General features: G+C 38.4%; 1 protein-coding gene across 1 annotated transcript; it reads left to right on the plus strand.

The window, feature by feature from the left end:
• The first annotated feature begins 2408 nt into the window (after positions 1 to 2408).
• On the plus strand, positions 2409 to 22304 carry fntb (farnesyltransferase, CAAX box, subunit beta). The gene is made up of 12 exons (XM_067417503.1): positions 2409 to 2618; positions 3964 to 4028; positions 8883 to 8955; positions 10937 to 11028; positions 13119 to 13265; positions 13363 to 13446; positions 13748 to 13834; positions 15810 to 15939; positions 16335 to 16467; positions 16594 to 16705; positions 21295 to 21409; positions 21522 to 22304. The coding sequence occupies exons 1-12, from the start codon at positions 2520 to 2522 to the stop codon at positions 21642 to 21644; spliced, it is 1260 nt and encodes a 419-aa protein (XP_067273604.1). The 5' UTR covers positions 2409 to 2519; the 3' UTR covers positions 21645 to 22304.
• The last annotated feature ends 395 nt before the right edge of the window (positions 22305 to 22699 follow it).

Below are 22699 nucleotides of genomic sequence, written 5' to 3' on the forward strand. Positions count from 1 at the left end.
GCCTAGTTTAGAACCTAATATAAATATTGTAAAAATATAAAATTGGGGCATATAAAATCTGAAATATAATTTTAGACCGTGATGAACTCATTGATCCTTTTTTTTCAGTCGACAAAAAAAAACACATTGACTAGGCGTACATTTAGCAAATTAGCGGTGCCCGATTTGTGACCAAATTTATGACCAAATTTTGTCCTTTTTTTGTAGAATCTTTTGGGCGAATCAGCTGAATCGGTTCGTAAATCCGGACTGAACGATTCGTGAACGAATGTTCAAACGTGTTTGCAGCCAGTGCATTGAGTACCTGTTTAAAAATGTATTATATGAATTGAATCATGGACAACAAACTGGGACACGAGCTTCAAATAAATGTAATTATTAATAAAACATTAGGCTACACCGGGTTATAATCAGCTTTGTATATATGTAGGCTATTATTTTAAACGGTTTAGGATTTAAATGGTTTAGGATAAAAAAAATAAGAAAATTATTTTTATTATTATTAAGGAAACAAAAAAAACGGTAAACTCCTTGGACAAGATCAGCTAAAAAACGTACAACATGCATGAAAAGATAAAACATATTACATATCACACACTCACACAAGCAATAATCAATTAATACAATTATAAATAGGCATGATTTAAATATAGACTATTAAAATGCCTATTAAAGGCAAAATATGTCATTTTCGCCACTAGAGGTCGCTTTTTCAAAACGGGCTTGATTCCTTGATTTTGCGGAATCATGGGAGTTGTGGGCTATATTCACCTCTACAGCTGTTGAAAAAAAAATATATTCACGGTCCGGATGAATGCATTAAAGATTCGCTATATATATTAGTATGAATCAGGGTGGGGCTGAAAGCCAGAGCGAGGCCACTGGAGCAATTGCTAATTTGAGAGACAAGAACGGACATGGCTCTTTCTGTCATTGTAGGCAGTTTTAATCATGATGATTTCATTTCAAGTGTTTAATTTATTAAATAAGTTTAGTTTTAGTTAGTTATTTTATGCTATAAAAACGGTGGGGGTGTGACGTCATGATTGACAGCTGAAATTGACGGCTTGTCTGAGTAAAGTTGTCACTGAGGCACTAACAGACATTTTTCAGGATTTTTGGGCGGAGATGGGAGCTTTAGCTTTCATACATTTCCATAACTGTTTATTTCACACCAACATGAATTGTTCTGCATCTGTGAAAGTGTGGGCAGGCTTTTGATATTCGCGCCTCTAGTTACTGCTCTCTGCATAAGATGTCAGCGCCATATTCCGACTATTACTTCAGTGGAAGAGAATGAAGTCACTTCATCCATATTTTTTATGCTCTATATTTTTTATGGTCTATGGTTTCTATAAAATAAAACTAAATCGAAGGTAACATGGGTATGATGTCATTAAAGGTGCACTATGCAGCTTCCGTCCACTGGAGGGCGCCTTTGCAAAACAAATGCGTAGTTTGATGACGCAAAGTGTGAGCGCAGCATCTTGGGAGATGTGGTCTTCTCATCACAGCCGGTGGAAAATAGGACTCGGGCAGAAATCACGTTCATGCATGCGGTTATTAACGTTACTGTAGTCTAAAGCAGAGCAGGACCGAGTGTTATGGACCTGAGCACAGCTGCTGGAGCGATTGTTAAACAAATACCCGCCTCGCGAATACCGGGACTTTTATTATGACGGGACGGGACTCATTTGCCGGGCGCCTGCACAGGTCCGCTCTTCCGGTTATGATTTTGAGGTAATGGAGCTCTGTTTATCATATTAGATACATTTAAGTGTGTTTAAAACGATGTTATGGCGTTACTCCGTGCATTCACTTGTTCACACTGCTAAGAGTAAAGCGCTCCTGCCAAATAAAAGCCGAAACCGAGGGTAACGCAGATATGACGCAATTGACAGGAGACTCCCTCAAATGCAATGCTGCAACGTCCCTGTCCTTAGTTAAAATAGCAATTTTCTCACAATTTACAAATAGTTGGAAACATCTGGAATATTGTAGGTACTCAACTGAACAAAATATATAACACTGGCCTAGTGGTTTTTGGATATTTTACTGCAAAAATACTACATAGTTCACCTTTAATGGATTCGGTTCATGTCCTAGTTAAAATTGCTTCTTTCTCTAGATGTAAACATTCTTGGAAACATTTGGGATAATGTAATTAGTATTACTAGTGGTAGTTTTTGCACGTTTTAATTAAAAAATCTTACATACTGTGACTTTAATAAAATAAAAAAAAGAATAAATTAATGTAACGCATTAGGTACGGTTGGATGCGTAATACGTCATGACGTAAAAGAATCGCTGGATCTTTTCTGAACCGAACTGTTTGAGAGAACCGTTTATCCGAAATTCGCATCAATACCAGTTTGTCAAATGTACCTTCAGGCTTCCCGTACTTGAGTTCTAAGTCACTTGCCTCCATTGAGGAAACCCCGCCCACGCGCTCTTGACACTTGCTCTGCTTGGAAAACTGTTCCCTTTCTATTGCAGTGCATGTGTTTTCAAACCTCATCATGGAAGAGGCGTCTCTACCTCTGCGATGCTTTCATGAATCACACTCCTCTGAGCTTTTCAACGATGACGACGTGCAAACGGTGACCTCGAGAGAACAGGTGAGCTTAACTCTTAGTATTAGTTAGCTAACTGGTACTAGCGCAGAGCTAACTCTCTATTTACTCTGCTTCTGTGTTTTGCTGTGATAAAGTATACAGTAGTCAGTGCATACCCAGAATCATGCTGTGTGTTCTGCACGTGCAGAAGAGTGTAATTATACAAATTCCACTGCGGCACCCTATATGTATTCATCTAGTTCTGTTATACTGCTGTATGTAATACAGATTGATTTAAAAGGATAGGTCACCAAAAACTTATATTCTTTCATAATTTTTTGTTTTGGAAGAACAATATAAGAGTGCGTAAATAATTACAGACTTTTAACTATCCATTTATAAACTTTTTTTAACTTTACTCTGTCAGGAACAATATGGAATGTTGTGCTATAATGAAAATCTGCTTATACTTGTTATGCTATTTTATGTTGTCACTGTAATATGACCTTCGTTTTTATATGGGTGGTTGACACTTAATTAAATTGTAAATGATAAATTAGTGGAAGTTGTAAATCTTATCACCAATGCATGGAAAATGTATATTTAATTTGCTTCACAGAGACTTTTTACATGAATTAAAATTTTGTTTAAATTCATATTATATACCTACTATTGCTGTTAAATCGATTAATCTTGATTAATCACATCCAAAATAAAAAAAGGTGTTTACATGATATATGTGTGTGTGTACTGTGTATAAATATTATGTATTTACACGTTACATGTATGTATGTGTGTGTGTATATATATATATATATATATATATATATATATATATATATATATATATATATATATATATATATATATATATATAATATGTGTGTATATATATGGAGAGAGAGAGATGTGTGTGTGTGTGTGTGTGTGTGTGTGTGTGTGTGTGTGTGTGTGTGTGTGTGTGTGTGTGTGTAAATATTTCTTAAATATATACATGAATGAGTGTTTTTATATATACATAATAATTAGAAACAGTATACACTATATCATGTAAACACAAACTTTCATTTTGGATGCAATTAATCGTAATGAATCATTTTGACAGCACTAATACAAAACTAAAATTATATTATTAAATCGTATTTTAATTTTAAGCTATTGTTTTAATTGTCATTTTACCTCAGACGTTTAGAAAGAAATGTTCAAGCACTGATAAATATATCGTAAACTATTGCGTCTTTGTATGACACGTTGAGCAGGTTGTGATGTCAGCCACTCATATCTGCACAGTGAGCATCAACCACAGTGGATCCTTCTGTCTGCATGTCATTTGGCTTGTCGTTGTCACATTTTCAGTTTGTTTATCTCACCTTCACCTTTTTGTTTCTTGTTTTATCATTGAATCCAGAAAAAAGTTGAATGCAGTATTCAAGAGGTATACAGTGTTTACCAGCAAATTCACACCTCACCGCAGTAAGTAAAATTCAGCCTTCTCTGGCCATTAACACAAAGCAGGATCCACACAGTATTGAGTTTCAATGTGCTGCTTTTGGATGGCAATCACTGTTATTCAAGTACATATTTTGTGTGTGATGATGTCTTTGGCAGCAAACCCCACATCAGATTATCCTTTGCTTGTGTCTGCTATGTTTTTTAGCATAGTTGTGTTTTCATTTTTTTTTAAAAATGTATTACTTTGCAGCATCACATCTTATGCAGGAAAACCTAAAGTCTATAGCATATATACTTGTGAATTTTTCCTTCGGTCACCGCAGCATAATGTCTGTGTATTTCAGAACTTGTCTCCTTTATACAGAGAGCACTCATAGATGAAATAAGAAACCCAAATGCAATTAAAACTGATGTAATCAGACTGCCAGACAAAGATTGTGTGACCTAAACATTTAGAAGAAATGCTATAGTAGAATATCAGCTGTTCTGCCACATATCCAGATATTACTTTTGCCTATGTTGTCAGTGAGACAAACAGTCATTCTGGGAATAGACGCATGTTCAGATGATGCCATGCTTACCATTTATTGTGCTTAAAGGGTTACTTCAGCGCTAGGAAGATGAAAACTGGGTCATCAATGTACTAGACATGTGAAATTATTTTTGAATTTGGTGCTTTATAGACTGAAAAAAGACTTTTGATTTTTGTCTCATGGGGATGAAAGACTACAATTCCCAGAATGCTTCACTGCCCTGTGAGGCCATTCCCAAAGCCACCAACTTGATTACTGTGACTGAGTTGGAAAAAACACTACAATTAAAAACTGAAAGTGTCTGTTCAATATAATGAGTGAGTTACCGCGCAAGTATCACAGAACTGAGCACTAACTGCAGGAGTGAGATAAATGAGCTGATTGAGCTCTCGTGATGAGAGCTGAGGTAATCGCAACTACACTCGCGGCATACATTCGCAACGCGAGTTCAGTTCACTGGCGCATTTTAGTTCATGCCTTTTCAAGCTTAACTTTCATATAAATTAATTTGAGAAGTTAAAAGACTTACATTGCTCACCATAGCTCCGTTTTAATGAGTGCCTGTAGCTGCCAGCTGTTCTCTGATTGTAATCTCCCATCCCTCATGCGCGAGTTCAAAACATGTGGAAATGGCTCCCTCTGCTGGCTGTAGTCTTTAGCCTCTGGCCAAACATTCCTCCTATGATGCAAAAATCGTCAATTTGCGTCATATCATTTTCCAGAAATAAAATGCATAAATCTCTTGTCTCAGGGGGATATGAGAGGGGAAAGCACAATCATTTGAATATACTCCAGGGTTTCTACTGATACAAAGCCATATGCTAATCGCTGAAGTAACCCTTTAATATCAATATGATGATATGGGGGGGGGGGGGGATGTCCCTAATGACATCACTACTGTTCAAAACGTTGCGGTCAAAAGGGTTGTTAAAAAAGAATAATAAAGAATACTTAAACAGATCAGGCATAACATTATGATCACTGACAGGTGAAGTGAATAACACTGATTATCTCTGATTATTACGGTACCTGTTACTGGGTACTGTAAGGTGCTGGAAAAAGTTGTTGCTGCACAGCTTCAGGTCCATTTGGAGCAAAACAATCTTTATGAGAAATTTCAGTCTGGTTTCCGCTCAGGCAACAGCAAAGAAATAGCTTTGGTCAGGGTCACAAACGATCTATTGATGGCGGCAGATGCTGGTTCCCCATCCCTTCTCATCCTCCTGGACTTAACTGCAAGCTTTCGATACTGTTGATCATAACATCCTCCTTCACCATTCCACCATCGTTCTCTCTGACTCGGTCCACAACTGGTTTTCTTCTTATCTCACTGGGAGAACTGAATATGTTGCTTCAGTTCTTCCAGTTCTCCCATTGTGTCACACAATGTCACCTGTGGTGTCCAAGGCTAAGGCTCAGTGCTCGGCCCCACCCTGTTCATACTTTGCATGCTCCCCCTTGGCCGTCTCATCAGCCGGCATGGGATTTCTTTTCACTGCTATGCTGATGACACTCAACTTTACCTCAGGACAAGTTCATCTCCCTCTGCTGACGTCACACCATCCACTTTGATCACATGCCTGGATGAGATAAACGCGTGGATGAAGCAAAACTTTCTGCAGCTAAACAGCTCCAAGACTGAAGCTATCCTAGTCGGCACTCCACTTCAGGTCCGGAAATCTGTTATGACCAGCATTGCTTTAGGTCCTTCTACTTCAGTCACCAATTTAGGGGTCAGAATGGAATCGCAGCTTACTTTTGAAGCGCACATCAAACACCTGTGTAAGACCTCCTTCTTCAACCTCAGAAACATTGCCAAACTTCGTCCTATTCTAACATTGGCAACACCTTTGTCTCCTCCAGGCTGGACTACTGCAATGCGCTCCTTATCGGCATCCCTAGCAAAAATCTCCAGAGGCTTCAGTGTATTCAGAACAGCGCTGCTAGGATCCTCATGAGAGTGCGCAAATACAACCACATCACCCCCATTCTCTCCACTGGCTTCCTGTGTCTTTCAGGATCGAGTAAGATCTCTCTCCTTACCCACCAGTGCATCTGGGAAGGAATCTCAAGGAACTCCTCACCACACAAACTTCCACACGTAACCTCCGCTCTGTTTCTCTGTATCTTCTTGGAACTCCCTCGACCAAACTCCATACTATGGGAGATCAGGCCTTCTGCTTAGCAGCCCCTAGTCTATGGAATGCTCTCCCTGACCACCTGCGGACCCCACAGACTGTACATGCTTTTAAGCGTGGTCTTAAAACCCACATTTTTAGCAGAGCTTTTAATTGATTTGTTACTTCTTAATTTTTCTGTTTTATTTATTTTATTTACTTATTTGTTTATTGGTGTCGATTGTTTTTAATTCTGTAGCATTTTGAGAATTTTGTTTAATATAAAGTGCCTTATAAATAAAATGTAATATTATTAATATTATATTAGGCAGCAAGTGAACATCTTGTCCTCAAATTTGATGTATTTGAAGCAGGAAAAATGGGCAAGCGTAAGGGTTTGACAAGGGCCAGATTGTGATGGCTAGATGACTGGGTCAGAGCATCTCCAAAACTGGAGCTCTTGTGGGGTTTTCCCGGTCTGTAGTGGTCAGTATCTATTAAAAGTGTCCAAGGAAGAAACAGTGGTGAACCGGCGACAGGGTCATTGCCGGCCAAGGCTCATTGATGCACTTGGGGAGCGAAGGCTGGCCGTGTGGTCTGATCAAACAGACAAGCTACTGTAGCTCAAATTGCTTAAGAAGTTAGTGCTAATTCTGATAAAATGGTGTCAGAATACACAGTGCATCTCAGTTTGTTGTTTATGGGGCTGCGTAGCCGTAGACCAGTCAGGGTGCCCATGCTGACCCCTGTCCACCACAGAAAGCACCAACAGTGGGCACGTGAGCATCAGAACTGGACCACGGAGCAATGGAAGAAGGTGGCCTGGTCTGATGAAGATCACATTTTCTTTTATATCACATGAATGACAGTGTGCGTCGCTTACCTGGGGAAGACATGGTTCCATGATGCGCTATGAGAAGAAGGCAAGCTGGCGGAGGCAGTGGTATTCTTTGGGCAATGTTCTGCTGGGAAACCTTGGGTCCTGCCATCCATGCGAATTTTACTTTTGACATGTACCACCTATCTAACCATTGTTGCAGACCATGTAACTCCCTTTTGTGGAAACGTTATTCCCTAGTGACTGTGGCCTCTTTCATCAGGATAACGCACCCAGCCAAAAGCAAAAATGGTTCAGGAATGGTTTGAGGAGCACAAGAAGTTTGGCCTCCAAATTCCCCAGATCTCAATCCAATCTAGCAGCTGTGGGATGTGCTGAACAAACAAGGCTGATCCATGGAGGCCCCACCTCGCAGTTTACAGGACTTAAAGGATCTGCTGCTAACATCTTGGTACCATATACTACAGCACACCTTTACGGGTCTAGTGGAGTCCATGCCTCGACGGGTCAGGGGCAGGGCTGTTTTGGCAGCAAAAGAGGGACCATCACATCCCAATATTAGGAAGGTAGTCATAATGACATGCCTGATCGGTGTATATTGTATAAGGATGCATTAAATTGATCACAAGTCACAGTATAAACATTTACAATGACACAAAGATTTATGTGCCAAATAAATCAGGTTATTAGAATGATTTCTGAATGATCATGTGACTGAAGACTGGAGTAATGATGCTGAAAATTCAGCTTTTCCATCACAGAATTTTTTTATTTTTAAAGATATTAAAATAGAGAAGAGCTGTTTTAAATTGTCTAAGTCTACAGAGTGTCCGTTTAATTATAGTTCATTTCAGGCATGAAAGGAAAAATTCATTATTCTGCAAAAAAAATTTTTACTACAGCATTACTTCACATTAAACGTGCCTATTGAAGGTCGCACATTGCTCTGATCAGCTTGTCACAAATGTAATGAATGCAATGCTTTCTTTGGCTCAGTAGAGAGAAGCAGAGTAGAGAGAGAACAAGGGTTAAAGATCTGTTCTCTCAGCTGAGGTACCCTCAAATTAGACATGCCCCGGCACCTCTGCGGCCGGCACTGAAGTCAAGCGTACTGTGTGAAGGCTGTTCTGACTCACTGACTCTATCATTTTAACACTGCCACTTCCTTTGATGGGGATAATTGGAGGATGCCAGCTCAGTGGTTGAACTTGCTTTGTACAAATAAGTTGTTACCTTTTTGTGAGCTATTATGAATCTTGATAAAAGTTGAAAGTTATATTTTGCCAGTTGAATTAGATATTTTTAATGAAAAAATTGGTTACAGCATCATTTGCAATAGTAATAAGCAAAGTTCTAATAAGATGAATAAATTGATTTTTTTTTTCAGGCCCGCTTTACTGAGGGAACAACACTATCATTATCTGAAGAAAGGTTTACGCCATCTATCTGATGCATATGAGGTAAACAATGTCTTAAAAAAACGATATATGATAGATAGATGGATAGATGACTTATACATGAAAATGATGCCATTATTTACTCACCCCCATGTTGTTTTATCTAGTATAATGTTTCCAAACCAGGGGAGATCAAGGGGCTATGAGGGGTTCAATGAAAAATCTTGAAGATGGATAGATAGATAGATTAAATTGAAAGTTTCTTGGAGAGACAGCATTGTCCCGATAACACAAGATGCTAGTACAGTAACAGCAGGAAACTGTTACTATACAAACTAAATAGTGTGTCTAATGACAAAGGTTAATATTATTTTGTATTACAAAATACAACCGTAGATACATATGTTGCTTACAGATCGTTCACTCGATCCTTCTAACAAACGTCTCCTTCTCCACCATATAAGTTAAAGTAATAGTCATTTGACAAGGCAAATGACAATTAATTTAGTAAAAATATATATTTATATTTTTGAGAACTGAAGTATGATGTTTTTACTATCTGGTGTTTTACCTAAACATATCAAGTGACCACAAAAATATACAAAAACAAAATAAGCTTGTGATTTGATTAAAGAGGCAGGTGTTTCAAGTCCCCCTTTGCATACTACTGTTGTTAGGAAACCATATTAAAATCATTTTGAGACTAGTCAATTCGGTTGCTTAAAATTACTTAATTCCATGATGTTGAAGTTATGTGAACAAATTATGTTTGTTTAACTTAAAGGTGCACTATGCAGCTTTCCGTCCACTGGAGGGCGCCTATTCAAAACAAATGCGTAGTTTGATGATGCAAAGTGTGAGCGCAGCATCTTGGGAGATGTGGTCTTCTCATCACAGCCGGCGGAAAATAGGACTCAGGCAGAAATCACGTTCATGTATGCGGTTATTAACGTTACTGTAGTGTAAAGCAGAGCAGGACCGAGTGTTGTGGACCTGAGCACAGCTGCTGGAGCGATTGTTAAACAAATACCCGCCTCGCGAATACCGGGACTTTTATTATGAAGGGACGGGAGACAGTTGCCGGGCGCCTGCACAGATCCGCTCTTCCGGTTATGATTTTGAGGTAATGGAGCTCTGTTTATCATATTACATACATTTAAGTGTGTTTAAAACGATGTTATGACATTACTCCGTGCGTTCACTTGTTCACACTGCTAAGAGTAAAGCGCTCCTGCCAAATAAAAGCCGAAACCGAGGGTAGTGCAGATATGACGCAATTGACAGGCGACTCCGTCAAATGCAATGCTGAAACGTCCCTGTCCTTAGTTAAAATAGCAATTTTCTCATAATTTACAAATAGTTGGAAACATCTGGGATATTGTAAGAACTCAACTGGACAAAATATATAACACTGGCCTAGTGGTTTTTGGATATTTTACTGCAAAAATACTACATAGTGCACCTTTAATTGATTCATCTGGAACCCATTATTAAATCATGTAAATCCAACACACCTCTTTTTTCAGTGTAACGATTAGTTTTCTTTTGATGAATGTCTCCAAACATCTCAACTGTCTAATAAAACACATAATATATCAAAGCGTTTCCATGGTTTCATAAAACTGGAAATCGAGGGTAACGTGATTATGATGTCATTGATAGGCGATGCACGGACAAGGTCCATGTCCTGGTTAAAATCGCTTATTTCTCTGGATTTTAACATTCTTGGAAATATTTGGGATAATGTAAGTACACAAGTCAACAACATTTATAACATTGTTCTAGTGGATTTGATATTTAAATCCAAAAATCCTATATATTGTGCCTATAACACAAACACACTAAACTGGTTTACAAAGCCATTAAGGATACAGCCTTGCACTTTTAAGACCATGTGATACATTACTTGTGAATGTAAGTGGGTGGGAGAGAACACCGTGCTTCTAATTTCTGTGTATTTGTAAGGGAACATCATGTTCTAGTGCAGCTCTGTGTGTAAGAGTGCTGGTAATGGCTGCTGAATCTGCATGTTGTCTGGCTTCAGTGTTTGGATGCCAGCCGGCCTTGGCTGTGCTATTGGATCCTGCATAGTCTGGAGCTGCTAGAGGAGCCCGTGCCAGCAGCTGTTGCCTCCGAGTGAGTACCAGCCTTTCTCTGCACATCATCATCAGTGTACACGTGGCATGGAGGCAGGTGTTTATGTCCCCTTACCCAGTTACTATCCAGGGGCCATTCTTCGCACGTGTATTACTCGGTTATCTGGATTTCATTGTTGACAATTTGACATGATCCAGGATGTTAGGTTCTTCGAAGATCATCCTAGAGTTGCTGTCATAGCAACAGGTCCATAAGCTCAAACCTGTTCAGGAACAGGCTTTTTCCTTTTAAACAAGAATAGATTGCATTTTTTTAAGTGGAGGTGATATTCAAAGTCTGATCCATTTACTGCTACTTTCTTACAAGAGTAGCTTTTTGAACCAGGAACAATAGTAATTTCAACATTTATTTGAAAAATAATAATAATGTAATGTTGTGGAGACCATAAAAATATAGACACAGACAGTTTAGATGAGAGATTTATTCTTTGAGGAATTAAAATATAAGTCTTAAGAAACTTTAATTTAAGAAACACTTTAATTAATGATGAACGTTGCTGTCTTGCCGCCAGCCAATCGCTGCATTGCAGATCCTCGTTTCGAGTATCGATATGTCTGCCCTTTCCAATGGAAACAAGAATGCACAGTAATCTCAGACAACTTAATCCAGATATTTTAATCAAATCCACAAATTTGTTTGAAAAACCAAATTAGCCAGAGATCAGTCCAAATTGTGCTATTAACTAGTAGCTTCAAACATGCTGTACAAGCTGTAAACATGCATCCCCATAGGATATTGGCTGTTTATTACTTATAAAGCAAATATTAACACCTTACTGCATGGCCATACTGTACATCATACCCAATAATGTAGTCAGGTTTATAACCACAGAGATCCCAAATGTTAGGGGGGTTTGGGGGCATGCTCCCCGAAGAAAATGTTGATTTCTATGATCTACATATGTGCATTTTAAGATGTTCTGAATGCCAAAAAATTTGATAACAATAGCTTGAAAATCATGTCACTGGGCATTCAATTATTTGTCTTTCTTATCTCCACATCTCTCTTTTTCTCTGTTTTTATCTTGCCCTGTCTCTTCCCCTCATAATGCTGAGCTTTGACTGATATAGTTTTTTTCCATTTTCATCAGTGAATAAACATATGGTTTACATAACTGATATTTATATGTTTTATGAATCATTTTCTTAGACATGTTAATTTACTGTTTATTAAATTAATTTGCAATATAAACACATTCATTACTAATCTTATGCCCAATACAGGCTGAAAAAGCTGAGTTTTGTTCTATTTACTGAATGTTACAAATGGAATTATATTAATTTATCTTATGCCTAATCTGAGGAAAATGGCTTTGTTAATATTTCTTGTTCGTTAATTAGGCCTACATTATAAATCGCATAAAACAAAGCCGAAGCCTCCTGCCAGGTTCATATGTTTTAAAGGTTAATCCCATATTTTTTAGGAGTCATGAGGCATAAATTTAGGGGCCCCCTAAAAAGGGCCTAGCAACGGCTATTGTCAATATCTGCCTATGAAATCAGCTAGTCTTAATCTGTATCGCTATTTGTACTCATGAATCCACATGAAGTAATTAGTTTTTTTTTTTTTTTTTGATCACTTTTACTCGGGACATGCTAGCTGGCAACATAGTGTTCCATTCATTATGCTAAGCTAAGCTAGCGGTGACCCTGCTAAACTAAAACAATGCATGCACTGAGACAAAAAGGCATTTGCCCACATATCTAAATGCAGGAAAGAAGTTGAATAAGCCCTATTTCTAAAAATGGTGTCGTCAATCTAAAAATGTCCCTTTTAAAGCACTTTTTTAAATTAATGACACCGTAAAATGTAATCTTTAGCAAATTTTGATTTCTCATACTTTACATTCCTTATGTTGCATGCCTAGTTGTACTTGCAGCTTTTAAAATGATTGATTTTTAGTATTTAGAAACTTATTTTCAATTTAGACTAAATCGTTTTTGGTAAAAAAATAAATGAAAGTAATTTAACTAGGAGATTTCTGGCTTTTGCTTAAATATTTAGTTCTTCTCACACATTTACATGCCTGCTGATGTAAATATATCATGACCATGAATGTTGTCTGCTAGCGTGTGCCAGTTTCTGGCCAGATGTCAGAGCCCGACAGGTGGCTTCGGTGGAGGTCCGGGTCAGCACGCTCACCTGGCACCCACCTATGCAGCTGTCAACACCCTTTGCATTCTGGGTACAGAGGAGGCTTACAAAGTCATCAAAAGGTCTCATTTTGCTTTGTATTATCGCGTGTTTACCTTCAGATGTTGCATGGATCATATTGCCATAGTAGCACATTCTGTTTGTCCCCTCCCCCATCAGAGAGAAGCTCCTGGACTTCCTGTACTCTGTGAAGCAGCCAGATGGCTCCTTTGTGATGCATGTGGGCGGGGAGGTGGACGTCAGGTGAGTTCTGTCACCGTGGTTTCAACATACCCTGAAGCATCTTCACAACAGCCATACATCTCTTTATTCTCCATGTTCAGATGTCACTACTATACTACTGAGGCATTATTCAGGAGTGACCTTTTACTGTTCCTAACAGAAAGATTAGTGCTAGAAAATGATTTGTTCACCATAAGTCAGCGCTGACCTTACAGACTTTCAGTCTTCTTCTAATAATGTAACTCGTGTTTATTAACATGCATGGATGTGATCATTGTCTGCCTGTTGACTCTGGGTTGCTCTTGTTTGTCTGATCTGATAGGAGCGCATATTGTGCAGCTTCTGTGGCTTCACTCACTAACATCATCACTCCCACTCTGTTTGATGGGACGCACAATTGGATTATCAGGTAACTCCTTCCACATTCTCTTTCAAAACGTGCCAATTCAGTTTCATTCAGATTATGTTGGGGTCAGTGTTTTTTTAGTATTTATACTATTTAAGTTACTATTAATAATAATGGTTTGAATTTGCTTTTATTTTTATATTTTCCATTCTCATTTCATTTTGATTTGTGGTTTTTTCACTTGTGTATGTTTTTTTGTTGTTGTAATATTTCCATTTTCTGTTTTATTTTTAGTTAAGGTTTTCATCTGTTATTTATATTTAATAGCAGCTTTGTTTCAATTAATGAAAATTATATACAAATATTTAATACTTTTTTTTATTTATAACAACACTGGTTGGAGTTGAAGGTTGAAGAGTTATGCAATGTCAGAACTATAGAAATGTATTATTTATAATGTTTTCCTCCATAACAAAGTTGTACTATCAAGCTTGACAAAACCAATACAGTGATAAACATAATCAAATACTGCTTAAAAATTATGTGATTTAAATAAATACACAGTTTTTCCCTTAAATTTGATGTCAACCATCATAACAGGGTTGAACAAAAAAGCAGATTTTACATAAAAAACAATAAACACTTGTGGCACGCAGGTGATGCTCATTCGCCATCACGCCCCGGTCTTGCTCTCTCCTCCCTTGCCTCTCACTCGTCCACCTCGCCACAACACTATATTGCCAAAAGTATTAGGACAGCCCTCCAAATCATTGAATTCAGGCGTTCCAATCACATCCATGGCCATGTATAAAATCCTAGCACCTAGGCATGCAGACTACTGCTACAAACATTTGTGGAGGAATGGGTCATTCTCAGGAGCTCAGTAAATTATAACATGTTAACAAAGTGGAAGCAATAAGGAACAACAGCTACTCAGCTACGAAGTGGTAGGCCGTGTAAAATCACAGAGTGAGGTCAGCACATGTTGAGGCGCAGAAGTTGCCCACTTTCTGAGTCAATAGCTACAGACCTCCAAATTTAGTGTGGCCTTCAGATTAGCTCAAGAACAGTGCGTAGAGAGCTTCATGGAATTGCTTTCCATGGCTGAGCAGCTGCATCCAAGCCTTACATCACCAAGTGCAATGCAAATCGGATGCAGTGGCGTAAAGCACCCTGTAATTGGACTCAAGAGCAGTGAAGACATGTACTTGCCTGACTGCATTGTGTCAAGTGTAAAGTTTCGTTGAGGGGGAATTATTGACCCGTTAGTCCCAGTGAAAGGTCTGCTTCAGCATACCAAGACATTTTGGACAATTTCATGCTCTCAACCTCTGGGAAAAGTTTGGGGATAGCCCCTTCCTGTTCCAACATGACTGTGCACCAATTAACAAAGCAAGGTCCGTAAAGACACGGATGAGCGAGGAACTTGACTGTCCTGGACAGAGTCCTGACACCTTTGGGATGAATTAGAGCAGAGACTGCGAGCCAGGCCTTTCTCATCCAACTTCAGTGCCTGACCTCACAAATACACTTCTAGAAAAGGGTCAAAAATTCCACACTCCTAAAGCCTTCCCAGGAGAGCTGATGCTATTATAGCTGCAAAGGGTGGGCTAACTCCACATTAAACCCTACAGATTAAGAATGGGATGTCATTTAAGTTCATGTGCATCCCAAAACTTTTGCAATATAGTGTGTGTATATATCAGACAAAACATGTTTTTACATTATAATGATTTGCTTTTCCATTGCTTTTCTATGTAAACATATAGACAGGTCTGGACGGACCATTGCTCTTGTGTTTTTCACACCTTTTGCATGTAGAACAACATCATTTTTATTCAACATAAAGTATAAAAAAATGCATCTCCAGACCATTTATCCCCATTCCTCTGCCATGGCTTTCACGTTTTAGGCAAAAATAAACATTTAGAACATTGTGTAAACAGTCCATAAAAGAGTTAAATGTCAGACACTGCACAATACATTTTTTAGAATGACCCATAAATACTAAGATGTTGTGCTTTCCTTTAAACTGCAGCTGTCAGAATTGGGAGGGCGGTTTAGGTGGCGTACCAGGACTTGAGGCACATGGCGGCTACACCTTCTGTGGTACTGCTGCCCTAGTCATACTGGGCAAAGAACACATGCTGGATCTCAAAGCCTTGTTAGTAAGTCCTTTGTCTTGCCTTGTTTTGCACTGTCTACATTTCCACCTTTCATTTAACCTGGCTCTTCCTGTCCATTAGAGTGAATAAACTGAGGTTTATGAGATGCGTTAAAGGTCAGTTGTGTGTATCCTGAGTTGGAGGAGCATCTCATTACTGGTTCCTCAGGGACACTAAATATGCTTGGAAATATTAACATCAGTGTGCCGCAATGTTGTAGATGCTTATATCATCATATCTCCACTAGGATCTTTGGCAGACAGTGACATTAGGGTATTTTACAGTCCCAGTGCACAGGCAGCTTTGTCTTAACGATAAGGCAGCAGCACTAATGATATTCCTATGCTGATTCTTGTAAACCTGTAAATTGGAGGCTTTTCTCTCTTTTCCTTCATTAGCGCTGGGTAACCAGCAAACAAATGCGTTTTGAAGGTGGATTTCAAGGCCGCTGTAACAAGCTGGTTGATGGCTGTTATTCCTTCTGGCAAGCAGGACTATTACCGTTACTCCACAGGGCTCTTTTTAAAGAAGGTGAAAATGTATAGCGATAATCAAGCATGTACTGTGTGTCAAAATTTAAACCCAACATGGATATATTGGGGTCTAATGTCATGTGTAGTAATTTAACCTATGAACAAAATATTACTGTGTGTATAGGAGACTCAACGCTGAGTCTGAGTAGCTGGATGTTTGAGAGAAAGGCCCTGCAGGAATACATCCTCCTCTGCTGCCAGAATCCTGGTGGAGGCCTTCTGGACAAACCGGGCAAGTGAGTACAGCTCACACACACAAATGCATTCGTTTGTATGTCTAGCATGTCAGCTTACAATATCACTAGTAATGTGACAAAAAAAAAACTGTGATTCTCAAAATGCCCCCAATAATATTTGAATGCTTCATAACTTTTAAAGTTGCTTGTGATTTACTGTATATTTTTACAAATATTTTGTAATTGCAATTTCTACCAATTAAATATTTTAGCGCTTGCCACATGTAGAACATTTAAAACACAATAAACATTTTTATACATTACATTTTCAGGTCTAAACTTTTACAGTGAGACTTCTCCATATTATACAGTGCATCTGGAAAGTATTTAGAGCGCTTAACTTTTTCCACATCTTATTATTTTATTTTCCTCAAAATTCTACAAAAATTCTACAATAATGACAATGTGAAAGAAGTTTGTTTGAAAATCTTTGCAATTTTTATTAAAAATAAAAAAACTAAAAAATGACATGCACATAAGTATTCACAGCTTAGCCATGACACTCAAAATTGAGTTCAGGTGCATCCTGTTTCCACTCATCATCCTTGGTATGTTTCTACAATGTGATTGAAGTCCACCTGTGGTTAATTCAGTGTATTGGACATGATTTGGAAAGGCACAACCCTGTCTATATAAGGTTCCATAGTTAACAATGCATGTCGGAGAACAAACCAAGCCATGAAGTCCAAGGAATTGTTTGTAGACACCTGAGACAGGATTGTATCGAGACAGATCTCGGGAAGGGTACAAAAACATTTCTGCAGCATTGAAGGTCCCAATGAGCACTGCGGCCTCCATCATCTGTAAATGGAAGAAGTTTGGAAACACCAGGACTCTTCCTCTAGCTGGCAGCCCGTCCAAACTGAGCGACAGGAGGAGAAGGGCCTTATGCCGAGTTCACGCTACCCAAAATCATAGGCAAAACGGTGCTCATTCTCATTCAGAGATACCAGATATTTGGCATGCTAAATATCTGGACCGGTCAGTGATTCTAACTCCTGGCTTTATGAAATGTGTTTTGATTGAAAATGACATTGGTGATGACCGACAACCAATGAGAGCGCAAGATACAGGGCAGCGGAAAGTTCGGGGAGGAGTGTTAGACCAGAATATCAGTATTCTAATAGATGTATTTACAATTATATCAAACAGAAACAAAGCACAAACATTTGTTTGACCAGCCGTAATAGCATTACATTGCACAATTATTTATTTCCCTCCAACTCTCTTTGCGGAACACAATCCTTGCTCCCTATGTCTACCATTTCCTCCTCCATAATCTTATTTCTTTTTCTCATTTTCGCTGCAAATCAGCAAACAAACAATTTGGATCGCAAGCTTTCTGCAGTTTATATTTTTAATAACAATTCCAGTCTCGCGCAATAACTCCGGTCTGACACTCGTGATCTCGTGTTGTTTCCTTTTCACTTCTTGTGTGTTTGGTTGTTAAACGTAGTTCGCAGATGGGACAGAGTTGTCTGTGATTCTTCCTCTTGTACATTCATGAAATGTGAAACCCCCTGTCACCGATCTATCGTGCAGTGTGAACACAGCAGCGACTGAATCCTACTCCAAATAGTCAAACAGTGTGAAAACAGCAGTGATCTGACCAGTTTGAAAATTATGCAGTCTGAACTTGGCATTAATCAGGGAGGTGACCAAGAACCCGATGGTCACTCTGACAGAGCTCCAGCTTTTCTCTGTGGAGAGAGGAGAATCTTCCAGAAGAACAACCATCTCGCTGCAGCACTCCACCAATCAGACCAATGACGGCTTACCTGGAGTTTGCCAAAATGCACCTGAAGGACTCTCAGACAATGAGAAACCAAATTCTCTGGTCTGATGAATCAAAGATTGAACTCTTTGCCGAAGGTTCATCTTCCAACAGGTCAATTACCCTAAGCGCACAGCCAAGATAACAAAGGATGCTACGGGACAACTCTATGAATGTCATTGAGTGGCCCAGCCAGAGCCCAGACTTGAACATCTCTGGAGAGATCTGAAAATGACTATGGCACTGACGCTCCCCATCCAACCTAATGGAGCTTGAGAGGTCCTGCAAAGAATAATGGGAGAAACTGGCCAAAAGCTTGTAGCATCATACTCAAAAAGACTTTATGCTTACTTTAACGGTATTACTTTAAAATACTTTAACGGTATTCTTATCGGTACTTTTTGAGATTTATTTATTTATATATATATATATATATATATATATATATATATATATATATATATATATATATATATATATATATATTCATTGTAGTAATCAAATGTAAAAATATAAATATTAATACCTAAATATTAATGCTTATTAAAGCTGGAGTTATTCATTCAAGAGCTGTGAGTGATTTGCTCTTTGCATTTGGATGTTTAATTCGCAGTAATTCGTCAGCATGTTTATTTACACCGCTGCCTCTTTAAGACAGATGTGCAGATCTATGGGCGACTGATAATAGGCAGATGCACTACATTTTCTCCCGACTATATCCATAATAACTAACTACGACCATTTTAGACACAAACTGTGTTGTGTTTAAATGACTCTCCAATCCGGTCATTTTGACATAGATGTTTGTGTACATTTGATCGTTTAGACGCGAGTGTGAAACCGAAAGTGTAATTTCCTCGTCTCGTTGCGGCTGTTTCAGAGCGCGCGCGCCGACTTGGGAACAATCTCTTGCGGACATTTTTGTGGTTTTAATCGCTCTTTTTATTATTAAACGCGTCCCACAACCAACAGTAGCTAGACTGTATTTTACAACGATCACTGATCGTGCTGATTCTGTCATTACGTTTGAGTTTTATGGAGAAATGACAGTGTTGCTGCAAAGCTGTCGTTTCTCTCTCTCTCTCTCTCTCTCTCTCTCTCTCTCTCTCTCTCTCTCTCTCTCTCTCTCTCTCTCTCTCTCTCTCTCTCTCTCTCTCTCTCTCCCTCCCTCTCTCTCTCTCCCTCTCTCTCTCTCTCATGAGGCTGTAACATAAAATGTGGAAAAAAGAAGCGCTGTGAATACTTTCCAGATACACTGTATCCAGATATATTTTCAGTGAACTAAAAATAAGAAATGTGGTGTTTTGGGTGGTTTTTGCTTATTGTGTCTCATTTTAAATAATTACGTCCCCACGAGACCCCAGAGAACTTGAATAAACCTAATCAATCAAACAATCAACTTTATATAGCGCTTTTACAATCACGATTGTGTCAAAGCAGCTTCACAGTGTTTAACAGGAAAATATTGCAACAAAATTAGATTTGGCTATACAGTCGTTCTGGAGGAAACAGTGATGTTATCAGCTTATTTTAATTTATCATATAGCAACAATGTTGGCAGATCAGTATTATAGTTTATAGAATTAAATAAGACCTAGTTCTATTTGTATATTTAGTTGAATAACTTTGATCATAATTTTAGTGTCCCCAACTCAATCAGGGCATGATGGAGAAAAATAAACATTGGGAGAAACCAGACTCAGTCGGGGTGCCAGTTCTCCTCTGGCCTATTAACACACCGTGTATGATTATTATTCTGGCAACCTTACAGGTCAGAAATCATATTAGATCGGAATATTCAAAATTTCAGGCTATCATGGAAGAGATGGGTTTATTTAGGACTGTGCGTCGATTACACGAGTATGAATACTTGAAAGATCGGAGTTATTGCACGGAGACGGGTTTTTTGAGCATGACGTGCCGGTGAGGCAAATTCAGAGGAGACAACAATTGACACGGTCTCAGCAGACACTCCAGGATGCGTTGGCGTTCAGGCACAGGTCCACCATCTGATCCGGACACGGCCCAGATCCGGGATAAACAGAGAGACTAACAGTAGCGTAGATGCCACTCTTTTTATGATGTAACGAGTACGGCTGACCTAGTTAATACAGCCAAACAATCAGTCAATTGATTTGAATAATGATTAATAGAACCACTTAGGATATACAAATGTTGTTGTATCTTCTTGGAGATAATGTATTTATGAAATTATGGAATGATTATATATTTAACCTAAATATTTAATCTATTAATGGAAATATCTACTTGAGTGAAGATGTTTTCTATTGTAACTGCATTTTCAGTTATGGAGAGAAATTATTTTATAATTGAATAAAAATCTAGTCATGGAATTAACTAAAAGTTTATTTAAAATCCTATCATAATTAATAATAATAAACATGTTGTAGTTCTGCCCTGCTCTGAAACATTCACCTGCTAGATATTGCTCGTCTACTTTGTGTGACACCAAACTTTCCAGTTTGTAAGTGAATCATTCTTCTGAATGGATTCTTTTCAGTGAATCGGTCAAAGCGGTTCACAAACTGGTCGGAATGATTAGTTTGCGAATCTGATTTTAAATTATTTGTAAATGTGCCCTTTTCCAGTAACAAACAAAGAGACCGATGTCTAACTGGAAAGGTCATAAAAATCCATTGGCCTGTAGTAGGCCATTACATCTGTAAGGGTTAAACAGTAGGTCAAATTAAATTGTGAATTTGAAATATACAATTGGCTTGGATATTTTGTCCTTTTACTAACTATACAGACCAAACCATTAGGAAATCAGTAGTTCATCATTGATTCCCCACAGGTCTAGAGATTTCTACCACACATGCTACTGTCTGAGCGGACTCTCAATTGCACAGCATTTCGGAAACAAAGACCTCCATAATGAGCTGATCCTCGGTCGAGACGAAAACAGACTGGTAAGAGATACTTCAAATTCAGTTGAGACCCCCCCCCCCCCCCCCATCTTGATGTATAATGCAAGAATAATGTATTTATATCACAAAATGTTCTCATATTTCTTCTTTTCAGGCACCAACTCATCCAGTTTACAACATCTGTCCAGAGAAGGTCGCCCAAGCGATTGAACACTTCCACCGGTTACCTGTTCCACTTCAGACTGGAGCTACGTCAAGTGCGATGGACCAGTCATAGACTTTCTTCTTTTTCTATTGTAAACATTTTTGAGCAGGATTTGAGGTAGCTTGACCTAATGCAGAGGCGTCTTCTGTAAATGCTGTAGCCAAATTTGCTGGTCTGTACAGTATCTACAGATGGGGAAACACTCCAAAGGCCTGATATACTACAGCTTCAGCATGGGGTTATGGGTTTTAGCCAGGGAAAACAGTAGAGACTGACTAGGCAAGGTGTCATTGATTGGTATTTTATTGCACTTACCAGCTTATTTTGGCGTTAAGCGTTTCCCAGAGAGCATGTGGCAGTAGGTTCTGATCAGAAATAAAGACTTGGATGAAAGTTTTTTTTTATTTCTCGGTTGGTGGATTATGTATGATCTATATTCACTATGGGCAGTCCATTGTATGACTTAAGTTTTTACTTTAATGCTATTTGACAGATATGACTGAACCCTATTTTCACTGTCAAGTATGCAAAAATTTTCTTGGTACAACAAACTCATCTACTCAGCCATGACTACGGTTTACGTTTTGTAATTTTTTAGTTTTTGTTTTATCACCTGTGCTGTTTAATGAGCATTACAACTGTATTCGATCATTTAATAATAATGCTGGTATGAAGTATCAAAACAAAATGGCATTTCATCCTATTACATTAAAAGAACAATTCTATAATTTACTCACTCTCATGTCTTTTTAAAACCGCATGATGTATTCTTTTGTGGAACGCAAATGGAGATTGAGCACAATGCTGACATTGTTTTCCATAAATTAAAGTGAACGAGGACTGAGGCTGGCTTTGTGTGTGTGTATTTAATTCCATAGAATTTGTTCTCATTCAAATAGGGCGAGTAAAAGCCTTTCACATCTCCTGATTTGTAACCCTTGAATATGCAGAATATGAGGGGAACATTTTCAATGAATAATGTAAATTTAAAATTATTTCTTACACAAAGCTGTTATATGGTTTCAGAGAAATTGATCACAGTGCACAAACAATATGGACCACTTTTAAGTCAGTTTTTGAGCTTAGCATCAATATTAAATTGAAACATGAGGGTGAGTAAAGAACAA

The sequence above is a fragment of the Pseudorasbora parva genome, chromosome 15, assembly GCF_024679245.1.
Source record: "Pseudorasbora parva isolate DD20220531a chromosome 15, ASM2467924v1, whole genome shotgun sequence".
Taxonomy (NCBI): Eukaryota; Metazoa; Chordata; class Actinopteri; order Cypriniformes; family Gobionidae; genus Pseudorasbora; species Pseudorasbora parva.